Source organism: Anomaloglossus baeobatrachus, chromosome 10 (assembly GCF_048569485.1).
Source record: "Anomaloglossus baeobatrachus isolate aAnoBae1 chromosome 10, aAnoBae1.hap1, whole genome shotgun sequence".
In the NCBI taxonomy this organism is placed as follows: Eukaryota; Metazoa; Chordata; class Amphibia; order Anura; family Aromobatidae; genus Anomaloglossus; species Anomaloglossus baeobatrachus.
The window spans coordinates 45,210,175-45,223,918 of record NC_134362.1 but is presented as its reverse complement, the minus strand read 5'-3'; the positions used below and the strand labels follow the sequence as shown (position 1 = coordinate 45,223,918).

General features: G+C 45.8%; 1 protein-coding gene across 1 annotated transcript in view; it reads left to right on the top strand.

Moving 5' to 3' along the window:
• The first annotated feature begins 9,334 nt into the window (after positions 1-9,334).
• LOC142255032 (transmembrane protein 272-like) overlaps positions 9,335-13,744 on the top strand; it is a 25,303-nt gene continuing 20,893 nt past the window's right edge. Inside the window, exons 1-2 of the mRNA XM_075326465.1 lie at positions 9,335-9,397; positions 9,581-9,616. Of these exons, the coding sequence (XP_075182580.1) occupies positions 9,592-9,616 (25 nt within the window). The 5' untranslated portion in view covers positions 9,335-9,397; positions 9,581-9,591. The remainder of the gene's footprint in view (positions 9,398-9,580; positions 9,617-13,744) is intronic.

Below are 13,744 nucleotides of genomic sequence, written 5' to 3'. Positions count from 1 at the left end.
TGTTACAAGTGAGTCTAAAAAGATGAGATACAGCGGTCTGTCAATTACGGAGCTCAATTCCCTCAATATTCGTGGATGAATGCCATCTGGCCCTGGGGATTTGTCAATGTTTAATTTACTCAGACGTAGGCGTACTTCATCTTGTGTTAAATTAATTATATCGGGTGGTGGACTTTGATTTTTCACTTGTTGAATGATCCCTGATTCTAACGTATCAGGTAGTCTAGAATGTGTATGTAGGTTAGCAGATTGAATAATAAAATAATAATGTAATGGCTAGTGTCACAATTGATGAAAATTTTAATATAATTTTTGCCAGTTGTATGTGAAGAAAGAAGTCGGAGGCGGCAGACAGCGGGAGCAGCGATGGTGGAGCTGGGCGGGGGCCATGTGTGCGGGGGGCGGAGCTGAACGGGGCCATGTTTGTGGGTGGGGCGGAGTCAAGCGGGGCCATGTGTGCAGGGGGGAGGAGCCGAGCGGGGCCATGTGTGCAGGGGGGGAGGAGCCGAGCAGGGCCATGGCGTTGGGGACGTCAGTGTCGGGGACTGCATGGCTGGGGACAGGTGACTATCCAGGTGTGTGTGTGTGTTCAGTGTATACATGTGGAGGGCGGAGTGCGGGGGGGGCGGAGCCGAGCGGGGTAATGTGTGCGGCATACATACAGACAAATACAACTCTGCTGCAGACATACATACAGACACACACAACTCTGCTGCATACATGCAGACAGACAGACACAACTCTGCTGCATACAGACACAAACAACTCTGCTGCATACATACAGACAGACACACACAACTCTGCTGCATACATACAGACAGACACACACAACTCTGCTGCATACATACAGACAGACACACACAACTCTGCTGCATACATACAGACAGACACACACAACTCTTGTACATACTTAAAGACAGACACACACAACTCTGCTGCATACATACAGACACACACAACTCTGCTGCATACATACAGACACACACACAACCAGAACTCTGCTGCATACATACAGACAGACAGACACACAACTCTGCTGCATACAGACACAAACAACTCTGCTGCATACATACAGACAGACACACACAACTCTGCTGCATACATACAGACAGACACACACAACTCTGCTGCATACATACAGACAGACACACACAACTCTGGTACATACTTAAAGACAGACACACACAACTCTGCTGCATACATACAGACACACACAACTCTGCTGCATACATACAGACACACACACAACCAGAACTCTGCTGCATACATACATACATACATACAGACACACACCTCTGCTGCACACATACAGACAGACACACACAACTCTGCTGCACACATACAGACACACACACAACTCTGCTGCATACATACAGACAGACACACACAACTATGCTGCATACATACAGACACACACACAACTCTGCTGGATACATACATACAGACACACACAGCTCTGCTGCATACATACAGACAGACACACACAACTCTGCTGCATACTTACAGACAGACCCACACAACTCTGCTGCATACATACAGACACACACACAACCAGAACTCTGCTGCATACATACATACATACAGACACACACCTCTGCTGCATACATACAGACAGACACACACAACTCTGCTGCACACATACACACACACACACACACACACACAACTCTGCAGCATACATACAGACAGACACAAACAACTATGCTGCATACATACAGACACACACACACAACTCTGCTGGATACATACATACAGACACACACAGCTCTGCTGCATACATACAGACAGACACACACAACTCTGCTGCATACTTACAGACAGACCCACACAACTCTGCTGCATACATACAGACACACACAACTCTGCTGCATACATACAGACACACACAACTCTGCTGCATACATACAGACAGACAGACACAACTCTGCTGCATACATACAGACAGACACAACTCTGCTGCATACATACAGACAGACACACACAACTCTACTGCATACATACAGACATACACACACAACTCTGTTGCATGCACATAGACACACACACGGCCCTAGGGGGCCCACACACGCGGCTCCCGGGGGCCCACACATGCAGCTGGGGGGGCAGGGCATACACCTGGGGGGGGAGAAGCCCATACAGCTCACTGGGGCCCATAAATCGGGTGGCTGGGAGGGAACATACAGGTTGAGTGGGGGGGAAGCGAGTAGCACATACCGCTCGGTCATGGAAGCGCTGTGCTGGGGGTCGCTGGCTGGCACTGCCATTTCCTTCATCTGTGGGACTGAGCGACGCCGCGCGGCTGAGGATGTCAGTGCTGGGGACTGCATGGCTGGGGACAGGTGACTATTCGTGTATGTGTGTGTTCAGTGTATACTTGCGGAGGGCGGAGTGCGGGGGCGTGGAGCCGAGTAGGGTAATGTGTGTGGGGGCGGAGGTGAGCAGTGGGTGTCGGCTGGGTTCCTGGTGTGGTCTCCCGGGGGGTACAGCACTCATCGGGAAGTGGGTGCGGGGAAAAGTGTCGGGCGTCGTCCTGTTAGCCCGTAGTTCGGGCTGTTCAGTTAGCTGAGCCTTTGGTCGCAGGCTCTTTAGCACGCGCGGTGTGGCGACGGTTGTTACTGTACTGACGTCATTTTGGAGCGAGACGGACAGACAGAATAAGGCAATTATATATATAGATTATAGCGCCATTTATTCCATGACGCTTTACATGTGAAAGGGGTTTAAGACGCACCCACGGGGCGAGGGTTAAATTACTTGGTGATGTCAGGTCTGGGGATGTCACGGGGTGGCCCTTTTGCCCAGTTTCATGACCCCGATGTGTACAATAAAGGAGGGAGTGGTGATGGATGATGGCGGGGGTTTATTTCGTGACGCCACCTACGGTACGCGGCCAGGGGATAGCCGCCGCTGCTTTCGCCGTCCTCCGGGGCTGATGGTACTAACAACTAAGGTGTTTCTGCTCCCCACAGGTGGAGCAGGCACCGAGGAGGATGATGAAGGGATTAGTAATGGCAGGCGCCGAAGGGCAGGGTGGCAGTGCCGGCAAGGACAGGCGGACACAGTCTCTGTGGGTTCCAGGTGTTTTACTCACAGTTCTTTAAGTAGCCAGGTTGCTACTTCCGAAACACTGGCCACCGCTGTGATGGGCCCCAGCTGATCCCGAGCAATTTGAGGTCACAACCGGTGTTCCCACTGTGAGTCCTTTCTGGTCGGGTTCCCTCCAATCCCGGTTTAAGTGGAATATGGAATGGGTCGCGGTTGTTTCCTGCTCTCTCCGCAGACCCTGGAATCCCGTGTAGCTGTAGAGAACCCAGGCTGAGCTGTATGCTCCAAGCCACGGGTCCTAAGGCTCTCACAGGAGTGTGAGTAGAAGATTGGACTAAGGTCCTAGGTGCGTCTCACCCCAAGCTGTGCCCGGGGCTAACTGACTATGTGTGAAGATGCTCCTTCCCTTTTCCCCAAGTGGTGCCCACCACCCAGGTGGCTGTCTCAGTGCCCGGGAAAGTCCCATGCTTCGTGATGGCCACCCCCTATCTACCCCAAAAGTTTGGACACACCTTCTCATTCAAAGAGTTTTCTTTATTTTCATGACTCTGAAAATTGTAGATTCACGTTGAAGGCATCAACACTATGAATTAACACATGTGGAATGAAATACTTAACAAAAAAGTGTGAAACAACTGAAAATATGTCTTATTTTCTAGGTTCAAAGTAGCCACCTTTTGCTTTGCACACTCTTCGCATTCTCTTGATGAGCTTCAAGAGGTAGTCTCCGGAAATGGTCTTTCAACAGTCTTGAAGGAGTTCCCAGAGATGCTTAGCACTTGTTGTCCCTTTTGCCTTCATTCTGTGGTCCAGCTCACCCCAAACCATCTCGATTGGGTTCATGTCTGGTGACTGTGGAGGCCAGGTCATCTGGCGTAGCACCCCATCACTCTCTTTCTTAGTAAATAGCCCTTACACAGATTGGAGGGAGGTGTGTTTGGGGTCATTGTCCTGCTGAAAAATAAATTATGGTCCAACTAAACATAAACCGAATGGAATAGCATGCCGCTGCAAGATGCTGTGATAGCCATGCTGGTTCTGTGTGCCTCCAATTTTGAATAAATCCTCAACAGTGTCACCAGCAAAGAACCCCCACACCATCACAGCTCCTCCTCCATGCTTCACGGTGGGAACCAGGCATGTAGAGTCCATCCGTTCATCTTTTCTACATTGCACAAAGACACGGTGGTTGGATCCAAAGATCTCAAATTTGGACTCATCAGACCAAAGCACAGATTTCCACTGGTCTAATGTCCATTCCTCGTGTTGTTTAGCCCAAACAAGTCTCTTCTGCTTGTTGCCTGTCCTTAGCAGTGGTTTCCTAGCAGCTATTTTACCATGAAGGCCTGCTGCACAAAGTCTCCTCTTCACAGTTGTTCTAGAGATGTGTCTGCTGCTAGAACTCTGTGTGACATTGACCTGGTCTCTAATCTGAGCTGCTGTTAACCTGCGATTTCTGAGGCTGGTGACTCGGATAAACTTATGCTCCGCAGCAGAAGGGACTCTTGGTCTTCCTTTCCTGGGACGGTCCTCATGTGAGCCAGTTTCTTTGTAGCGTTTGATGGTTTTTGCCACTGCACTTGGGGACACTTTCAAAGTTTTCCCAATTTTTCGGACTGACTGACCTTCATTTCTTAAAGTAATGATGGCCACTCGATTTTCTTTACTCAGCTGCTTTTTTCTTGCCATAATACAAATTCTAACAGTCTATTCAGTAGGACTATCAGCTATGTATCCACCAGACTTCTGTACAACACAACTGATGGTCCCAACCCCATTTATAAGGCAAGAAATCCCACTTATTAAACCTGACGGGGCACACCTGGGAAGTGAAAACCATTTCCGGTGACTACCTCTTGAAGCTCATCAAGAGAATGCCAAGAGTGTGCAAAGCAGTAATCAAAGCAAAAGGTGGCTATTTTGAAGAACCTAGAATATCAGACATATTTTCAGTTGTTGCACAATTTTTGTTAAGTATTTCATTCCACATGTTTTAATTCATAGTTTTGATGCCTTCAGTGTGAATCTACAATTTTCAGAATCATGAAAATAAAGAAAATTCTTTGAATGAGAAGGTGTGTCCAAACTTTTGGTCTGTACTGTATATAGAAAGATATACAGTATATATTTATGAAACAACCCAGCATTACATTTATGTCAAAGACTGTCCTATCACAGCATTAATCTAAGTCTGGCTGATATAGCAACAGCTATTTCACTTTCATATATCTAATAACTAATGGACTGAGTAATATTTCTGGATTGAAATGAGGTTTATTGTACTAACAGAAAATGTGCAATCCGCATTTAAACAAAATTTGACCGGTGCAAAAGTATGGGCACCCTTAGCAATTTCTTGATTTGAACACTCCTAACTACTTTTTACTGACTTACTAAAGCACTAAATTGGTTTTGTAACCGCACTGAGCTTTGAACTTCAGAGGCAGGTGTATCCAATCATGAGAAAAGGTATTTAAGGAGGCCACTTGCAAGTTGTTCTCCTATTTGAATCTCCTATGAAGAGTGGCATCATGGGCTCCTCAAAACAACTCTCAAATGATCTGAAAACAAAGATTATTCAACATAGTTGTTCAGGGGAAGGATATAAAAAGTTGTCTCAGAGATGGAAAGACACAGGTACAGTTCTTATTAAGCCCAGAAGTCGCAGGCCAAGAAAAATAGAAAGGCAGAGAAGAAGAATGGTGAGAACAGTCAAGGACAATCCACAGACCACCTCCAAAGACCTGCAGCTTCATCTTGCTGCAGATGGTGTCAATGTGCATCGGTCAACAATACAGCGCACTTTGCACAAGTAGAAGCTGTATGGGAGAGTGATGCGAAAGAAGCCGTTTCTGCAAGCACGCCACAAACAGAGTCGCCTGAGGTATGCAAAAGCACATTTGGACAAGCCAGTTACATTTTGGAAGAAGGTCCTGTGGACTGATGAAACAAAGATTGAGTTGTTTGGTCATACAAAAAGGCGTTATATATGGAGGCAAAAAAACACGGCATTCCAAGAAAAGCACTTGCTACCCACAGTAAAATTTGGTGGAGGTTCCATCATGCTTTGGGGCTGTGTGGCCAATGCCGGCACCGGGAATCTTGTTATAGTTGAGGGTCGCATGGATTCAATTCAGTATCAGCAGATTCTTGACAATAATGTGCAAGAATCAGTGACGAAGTTGAAGTTACGCAGGGGATGGATATTTCAGCAAGACAATGATCCAAAACACCGCTCCAAATCTACTCAGGCATTCATGCAGAGGAACAATTACAATGTTCTGGAATGGCCATCCCAGTCCCCAGACCTGAATATCATTGAAAATCTGTGGGATGATTTGAAGCGGCTGTCCATGCTCGGCGACCATCAAACTTAACTGAACTGGAATTGTTTTGTAAACAGGAATGGTTAAATATACCTTCATCCAGGATCCAGGAACTCATTAAAAGCTACAGGAAGCGACTAGAGGCTGTGATTTTTGCAAAAGGAGGCTCTACAAAATATTAATGTCACTTTTATGTTGGGGTGCCCATACTTTTGCACCTGTGAAATTTTGTTTAAATGCGGATTGCACATTTTCTGTTAGTACAATAAACCTCATTTCAATCCAGAAATATTACTCAGTCCATCAGTTATTAGATACATGAAACTGAAATAGCTGTTGCAAAAGCCCAAATTGTTATAAAGAAAAAAGGTTAACATTAATAGGGGTGCCCAAACTTTTTCATATGACTGTATATATGGCACAAACAGTATATAGACCAGGTCACCTGTCTGAGCTCTGACCATAATGAGTCCTAAAGTTTCCCACTATGGTGCACAGATCCTGGACTGGGAGAATGTTCTTGGCAATGAGGAAAATAGGAATGGATGCTTCAAACACTCAGGAAGTCCAGGTGGCAGTAAAAAACTTTTTTGACAAATTTATTGAAAAAAAGCTAAAAATCTACAGAGCTGGAAACAATTAATATACACAGGACACACGCAACCACGGACAACGCGTTTCGGCGGTGTAAACCGCTTTCCTCACGGTCCAAGCCAAAACTGCAGTAAATTTTTAACTTTTGTTCAATAAATTTGCCAACATTTTTTTTTACTGCCAACTGGACTTTCCGATTGTTTTCTGGATCCATTCATATTTTCCTTTTATATATATATATATATATATATATATATATATATATATATATACAGTGCCTACAAGTAGTATTCAACCCCCTGCAGATTTAGCAGGTTTACACATTCGGAATTAACTTTGCATTGTGACATTTGGACTGTAGATCAGCCTGGAAGTGTGAAATGCACTGCAGCAAAAAAGAATGTTATTTCTTTTTTTATTTTTTTTTTTAAATTGTGAAAAGTTTATTCAGAGGGTCATTTATTATTCAACCCCTCAAACCACCAGAATTCTGTTTGGTTCCCCTAAAGTATTAAGAAGTATTTCAGGCACAAAGAACAACGAGCTTCACATGTTTGGATAAATTATCTCTTTTTCCAGCCTTTTCTGACTAATTAAGACCCTCCCCAAACTTGTGAACAGCACTCATACATGGTCAACATGGGAAAGACAAAGGAGCATTCCAAGGCCATCAGAGACAAGATCGTGGAGGGTCACAAGGCTGGCAAGGGGTACAAAACCCTTTCCAAGGAGTTTGGCCTACCTGTCTCCACTGTTGGGAGCATCATCCGGAAGTGGAAGGCTTATGGAACTACTGTTAGCCTTCCACGGCCTGGACAGCCTTTGAAATTTTCCACCCGTGCTGAGGCCAGGCTTGTCCGAAGAGTCAAGGCTAACCCAAGGACAACAAGGAAGGAGCTCCGGGAAGATCTCATGGCAGTGGGGACATTGGTTTCAGTCAATACCATAAGTAACGTACTCCACCGCAATGGTCTCCGTTCCAGACGAGCCCGTAAGGTACCTTTACTTTCAAAGCGTCATGTCAAGGCTCGTCTACAGTTTGCTCATGATCACTTGGAGGACTCTGAGACAGACTGGTTCAAGGTTCTCTGGTCTGATGAGACCAAGATCGAGATCTTTGGTGCCAACCACACACATGACGTTTGGAGACTGGATGGCACTGTATACGACCCCAAGAATACCATCCCTACAGTCAAGCATGGTGGTGGCAGCATCATGCTGTGGGGCTGTTTCTCAGCCAAGGGGCCTGGCCGTCTGGTCCGCATCCATGGGAAGATGGATAGCACGGCCTACCTGGAGATTTTGGCCAAGAACCTCCAATCCTCCATCAAGGATCTTAAGATGGGTCGTCATTTCATCTTCCAACAAGACAACGACCCAAAGCACACAGCCAAGAAAACCAAGGCCTGGTTCAAGAGGGAAAAAATCAAGGTGTTGCAGTGGCCTAGTCAGTCTCCTGACCTTAACCCAATTAAAAACTTGTGGAAGGAGCTCAAGATTAAAGTCCACATGAGACACCCAAAGAACCTAGATAACTTGGAGAAGATCTGCATGGAGGAGTGGGCCAAGATAACTCCAGAGACCTGTGCCGGCCTGATCAGGTCTTATAAAAGACGATTATTAGCTGTAATTGCAAACAAGGGTTATTCCACAAAATATTAAACCTAGGGGTTGAATAATAATTGACCCACACTTTTATGTTGAAAATTTATTAAAATTTAACTGAGCAACATAACCTGTTGGTTTGTAAGATTTATGCATAACTTATTTGCATCTTATCAAACCTGCTAAATCTGCAGGGGGTTGAATACTACTTGTAGGCACTGTATATATATATATATATATATATATATATATATATATATATATATATATATATATATATATATATATATATATATATATATACAGTATATATATATATATATATATATATATATATATATATATATATATATATATATACACTGTATATATATATGCTAAGCACTAAGTTTATAATAGTACACCCATACCCAACGGCTCGGATGATAGTGGGTGTAAAAAAACCTGTCCTATCAAACTAATATCTCCGTAATGGAAGTAAGAAATTAAAAAATAAAAAGTTTTATTCAGCTCCGCAGCTTCTATTCCAAAATGCTAAAAATACTAAAGCTTGTGAAAGGTCCTTGGTACCATTTTTGTTTTTAATTCCCCTCCATGGGCCCATGCACATTAACTTTTAAAGTAAGGGAAACTCGCTTTAAGTACTGTATGTTTTTTAAAGGCAAGTCAAAAGTAAAAATGAAAGTATCCAAACCTTGGCATGATATTGCACTTTCACTTTATTTTGGTTATCTTTCCCCTCCTCCTTCCTTTTTTTGGGAATACAAAAATAAACCTGATATGTTGCACCCTTCTGCTCCGACAGACGAACTGTGCAGAATACTAAGGTGCGTTCATCTGACATTTCTATAAGAATGTTTGTTTGGGGATTTTTGATCCAGCAGATTCTGTTTATATTGTTTTTTATACTTTTCCAGTTCTAAAACTATTATGCATTTGGAATAGATATATCTGTTCTATCGTTTCTTCGGACCTTGCTGTGGTGTTAAACCTGCTCTTATCTATTTCAGGAGAAGCTGAGATGGGGGAAACTAAAGCCGAGCAGGGTGAGTCTAATAATATTTATATACTTATATGAATTCGAATCCTAAGACAGTAAAGTTTATTGCAATTTTGCCTTATATGAATGCTTGTCACGGGATCTAGGCATTGAGCCAACTGTAGTAGCTTCAGGACATAATTCCGATCTCTGGTTTCTCTCTCGTAAAGAGTTGCAAATTGTTCCTCTAATGAATAATACAATTTTAATAGGCAGGTACCGATGGCAAATAGATCTGGGGGCCTTTGTTAGGACCGTAGCCCCATCTATTCCTACCACTAGCACCATCTATCTCTACCCCTAGCACCATCTACACCTACCCCTAGCACCATTTATCCCTACCCCTAGCACCATTTATCCCTACCCCTAGCACCATTTATCCCTTCCTCTAGCACCATTTATCCCTACCCCTAGCACCATCTATCTCTACCACTAGCACCATCTATCTCTACCCCTAGCACCATCTACACCTACCCCTAACACCACCTATCCTTACCCCTAGCACCATCTATCCCTACCCCTAAGCACCATCTATCTCTACCACTAGCACCATCTACACCTACCCCTAGCACCATCTACACCTACCCGTAGCACCATCTATCCCTACCACTATTTATCCCTACCCCTAGCACCCTCTATCCTTACCTAGTACTATCTATCCCTACCTCTAGCACCACCATCTATCACTACCCCTAGCACCATCTATCCCTACCCCTAGCACCATCTATCCCTACCTAGTACCACCTATCCCTATCCCTAGCACCATCTATTTCTACCCCAAGCACCATCTATCCCTACCTACTACCACCTATCCCTACCCCAAGCACCATCTATCCCTACCTAGTACCACCTATCCCTAACCCCAGCACAAGCTATCCTTACCTCTAATACCATCTATCCCTACCCCTAGCACCAACATTTATCCCTACCCCTAGCACCATCTATCCCTACTCCTAACACCATCTATCCCTACCCCTAGCACCATCTATCCCTACCTAGTACCACCTATCCCTAACCCTAGCACCATCTATCCCTATCCCAAGCACCATTTATCCCTACCTAGTACCACCTATCCCTACCCTAGCACCATCTATCCCTATCCCAAGCACCATCTATCCCTACCTAGTACCACCTATCCCTACCCTAGCACCATCTATCCCTATCCCAAGCACCATCTATCCCTACCTAGTACCACCTATCCCTACCCCTAGCACCATCTATCTCTACCCGAAGCACCATTTATTCCTACCTAGTACCACCTACCCCTACCCACAGCACATGCTATCCTTACCTCTAACACCATCTATCCCTTCCCCTAGCACCATCTATCCCTACCCCTAGCACCATCTATCCCTACCCCTAGCACCATCTATCCCTAGCACCATCTATCCCTACCCCTAGCACCATCTATCCCTAGCACCATCTATCCCTACCCCTAGCACCATCTATCCCTAGCACCATCTATCCCTACCCCTAGCACCATCTATCCCTAGCACTATCTATCCCTATCCCTAGCACCAGCTATCCTTACCTGTAGCTCCATCTATCCCTATCCTTATTGTGTTGGACTTCTGATAATCCATGTCCTGGTAGCCTTCAGGAGGGTATAGAAGGTAGACTTTTTTTCTTAGTGCCATATTATTCAGAGAGCCATACCAGTCTGCCATGGCTCTAAGCTCAGCACTTTAGATCATCTTTGTCCTGGAAGTGTCTATGCGCCTTGTACTCCCCGGTACTTATCTTCCAAAAAGTTAAATCAAACCTGAAAGGAAATTAATGCTATTGTGGATGCTTGTAGTTGAGGAATATGATGTTAGTCGGCCCAGGATGGTGCTGGATCCAGGAGGATGCTTTTGGTGTTTGTTGAATGGGAACACAAAATACGCCATTCATCTCCAGATCACCTTTGTGTAGGGTTTTGTATTGTCATGTTTGCGACCATTCTGCTGAAGTTCGATGCGAGTCATTACATAATTTTGAACTTTCATGCAGATCTGGTCCCAATGAAGTAAAATAATTCACATATCATATATAGGATAGATGACAGGTTTATATTATATTATAGACTGTTTACATTATACTGTACCTTCTACAGAGCATCTTTTACAAAATCTTTCATGTTGAACTGGACACATGATGTTTTTGGCACCCAATGAGTTAACTTTTAAGTTGGTGTTATCAAAGTTTTCACTGGGGTCATGAACTTCTTCCCACATGATGATGACTAATCATAAGCAGGTTGTAACACTCAAAGGAACGAAGACCATGCCCCACCATAGTGTAGCTGAGATTTCTCATCCTGTGATGTAATGATAGTAAGGATAGCCCTGGGAGTGGACCCACTGGACCGTGCACCGGACTCCCCTGCGACGCTGCCTCGAGTGAACCCCTATACATGGACTGTCGGGCGTAACCGCAGAGGGCCTAGATGCACGGAAGCCGGGATCAGCAAGAGTCACTCGATAGATTCTTATAGACACAGGATCCGATCTAAACCAGGTACAGGTTAATGGGATCAGGTAGAAGTCCAGAACTGAAGACTGGTGCAGGTCACAGGGATAAGGCTGAAGACCAGGAGCAGAGACTGGTGCAGGTTAATGGGATCAGGTAGAAGTCCAGAACTGAAGAGTGGTGCAGGTCACAGGGATAAGGCTGAAGACCAGGAGCGGAGACTGGTGCAGGTCACAGGGATAAGGCTGAAGACCAGGAGCGGAGACTGGTGCAGGTTGACGGGATCAGGCTGAAGTGTGTGCTCAGAACAGTACTCAGGGTCTGCAAGCAGAGGTCAGACCGGGAGCGAGACAATGATACACTTCTGGTCTTACTGCAAGAGTCATTGTGTTTGAAGGGGCAGCTCAGCTGAGTTTATCTGTGTCACATTACAAATAGTACAGCGCTGTCCCATCCCCCACAATGACTCATGTAGCTGACATGCGTTATGGGTTACTCGTCACCGGGCTGGTGTAGGGAGGCATGTTACAGCGGTTAGGCCCGGCTCCGTGACCCCGACGGTGTCGATAAAGATGGAGGGGAATATTTACAGGTGAGAGTAGAGTTTATTCGTGACGCCACCTGTGGTATGCAGCCAATTATGAGCCGCCGCTGCGAGAGGTGTCCGCTGGGAAAGATGATGGCCCTGCTCGTTTGATACAGCAACAGGCAGAGCCGGGATCCCCAGGGATGATGAGAGCGGTAGTCTCTGCCGTGCAGGGGTATGAGGTTGGGAGTGCAGGAATGATAGGACGACTTAGGGTTGCAGTCAACGTTCTTTTACTCACTGAGGTATCCGGTCCTGGTTCGCATAGATGATACGTGACCTCCTCTGGACTACTGAGCTTTGCTGTTATGTGCTCCAGCCGATCCCGGATAGTTCAAAGGTCAATGCCGGTGCACCCTTCTGTGTGTTCTTCCTGCTCGTCATCCCTCCACCCCGATGCTTTGTCAGTGGAACGGGTCACGGATGCCTGACGCACTCCCCGTGAGCCCTAGAACACCTTTCTTCCTTATAGCAGGTCGCGCTGCCCCAGCTCCAGACCGCGGGTCTTTTGGACTCCACTGTGTCCTCTTCCGTCCTGTCTGTTTGCGTGTCTCTGTCTGTCTGTTCTGCCCTGCTGTCACAGGCTGCTTCCCCCTAACTATGCTCCACCCCCGGGTGGCTGGCCAGGTGGGCAGGAGGTCCCATACCCAGCGATAGCCACCCCCAGCACCTACCCTAACCCAGTCCCAATGGAAGAGCTGCTAAAGTGAGTGTTGTGTGAATTTGTGTGCATACCGGTGGATGACCACCTCCGTACCCGGAATGGAATACCACACCTCGGCTAAGATGCAGTATCTCTGTGGTGACTGAAGCCTCTGGGGCACCACATAGCAGGTTACACCAGGAGATCAGGCCTTTATCATTACATTTCACAGAGTGGGATAAGGAGCAGTATAGCAGAACTGACAGTGCCACGAGAGGAGGAGAGCTGATAGAAGGGTTTGTAATGTGACACAACTAAACTTAGCTGCACTCACCCTCTGTATGTCTCTGTTTCTGTGTGTCCCTGTCTCTGTGCATCTGTCTTAGTCTCTGTGTTTGTCTGTGCGTGTGTGTTTGTATGTGTTTCTCTGTCTCAGTCTCTGGGTGTTTCTGTCT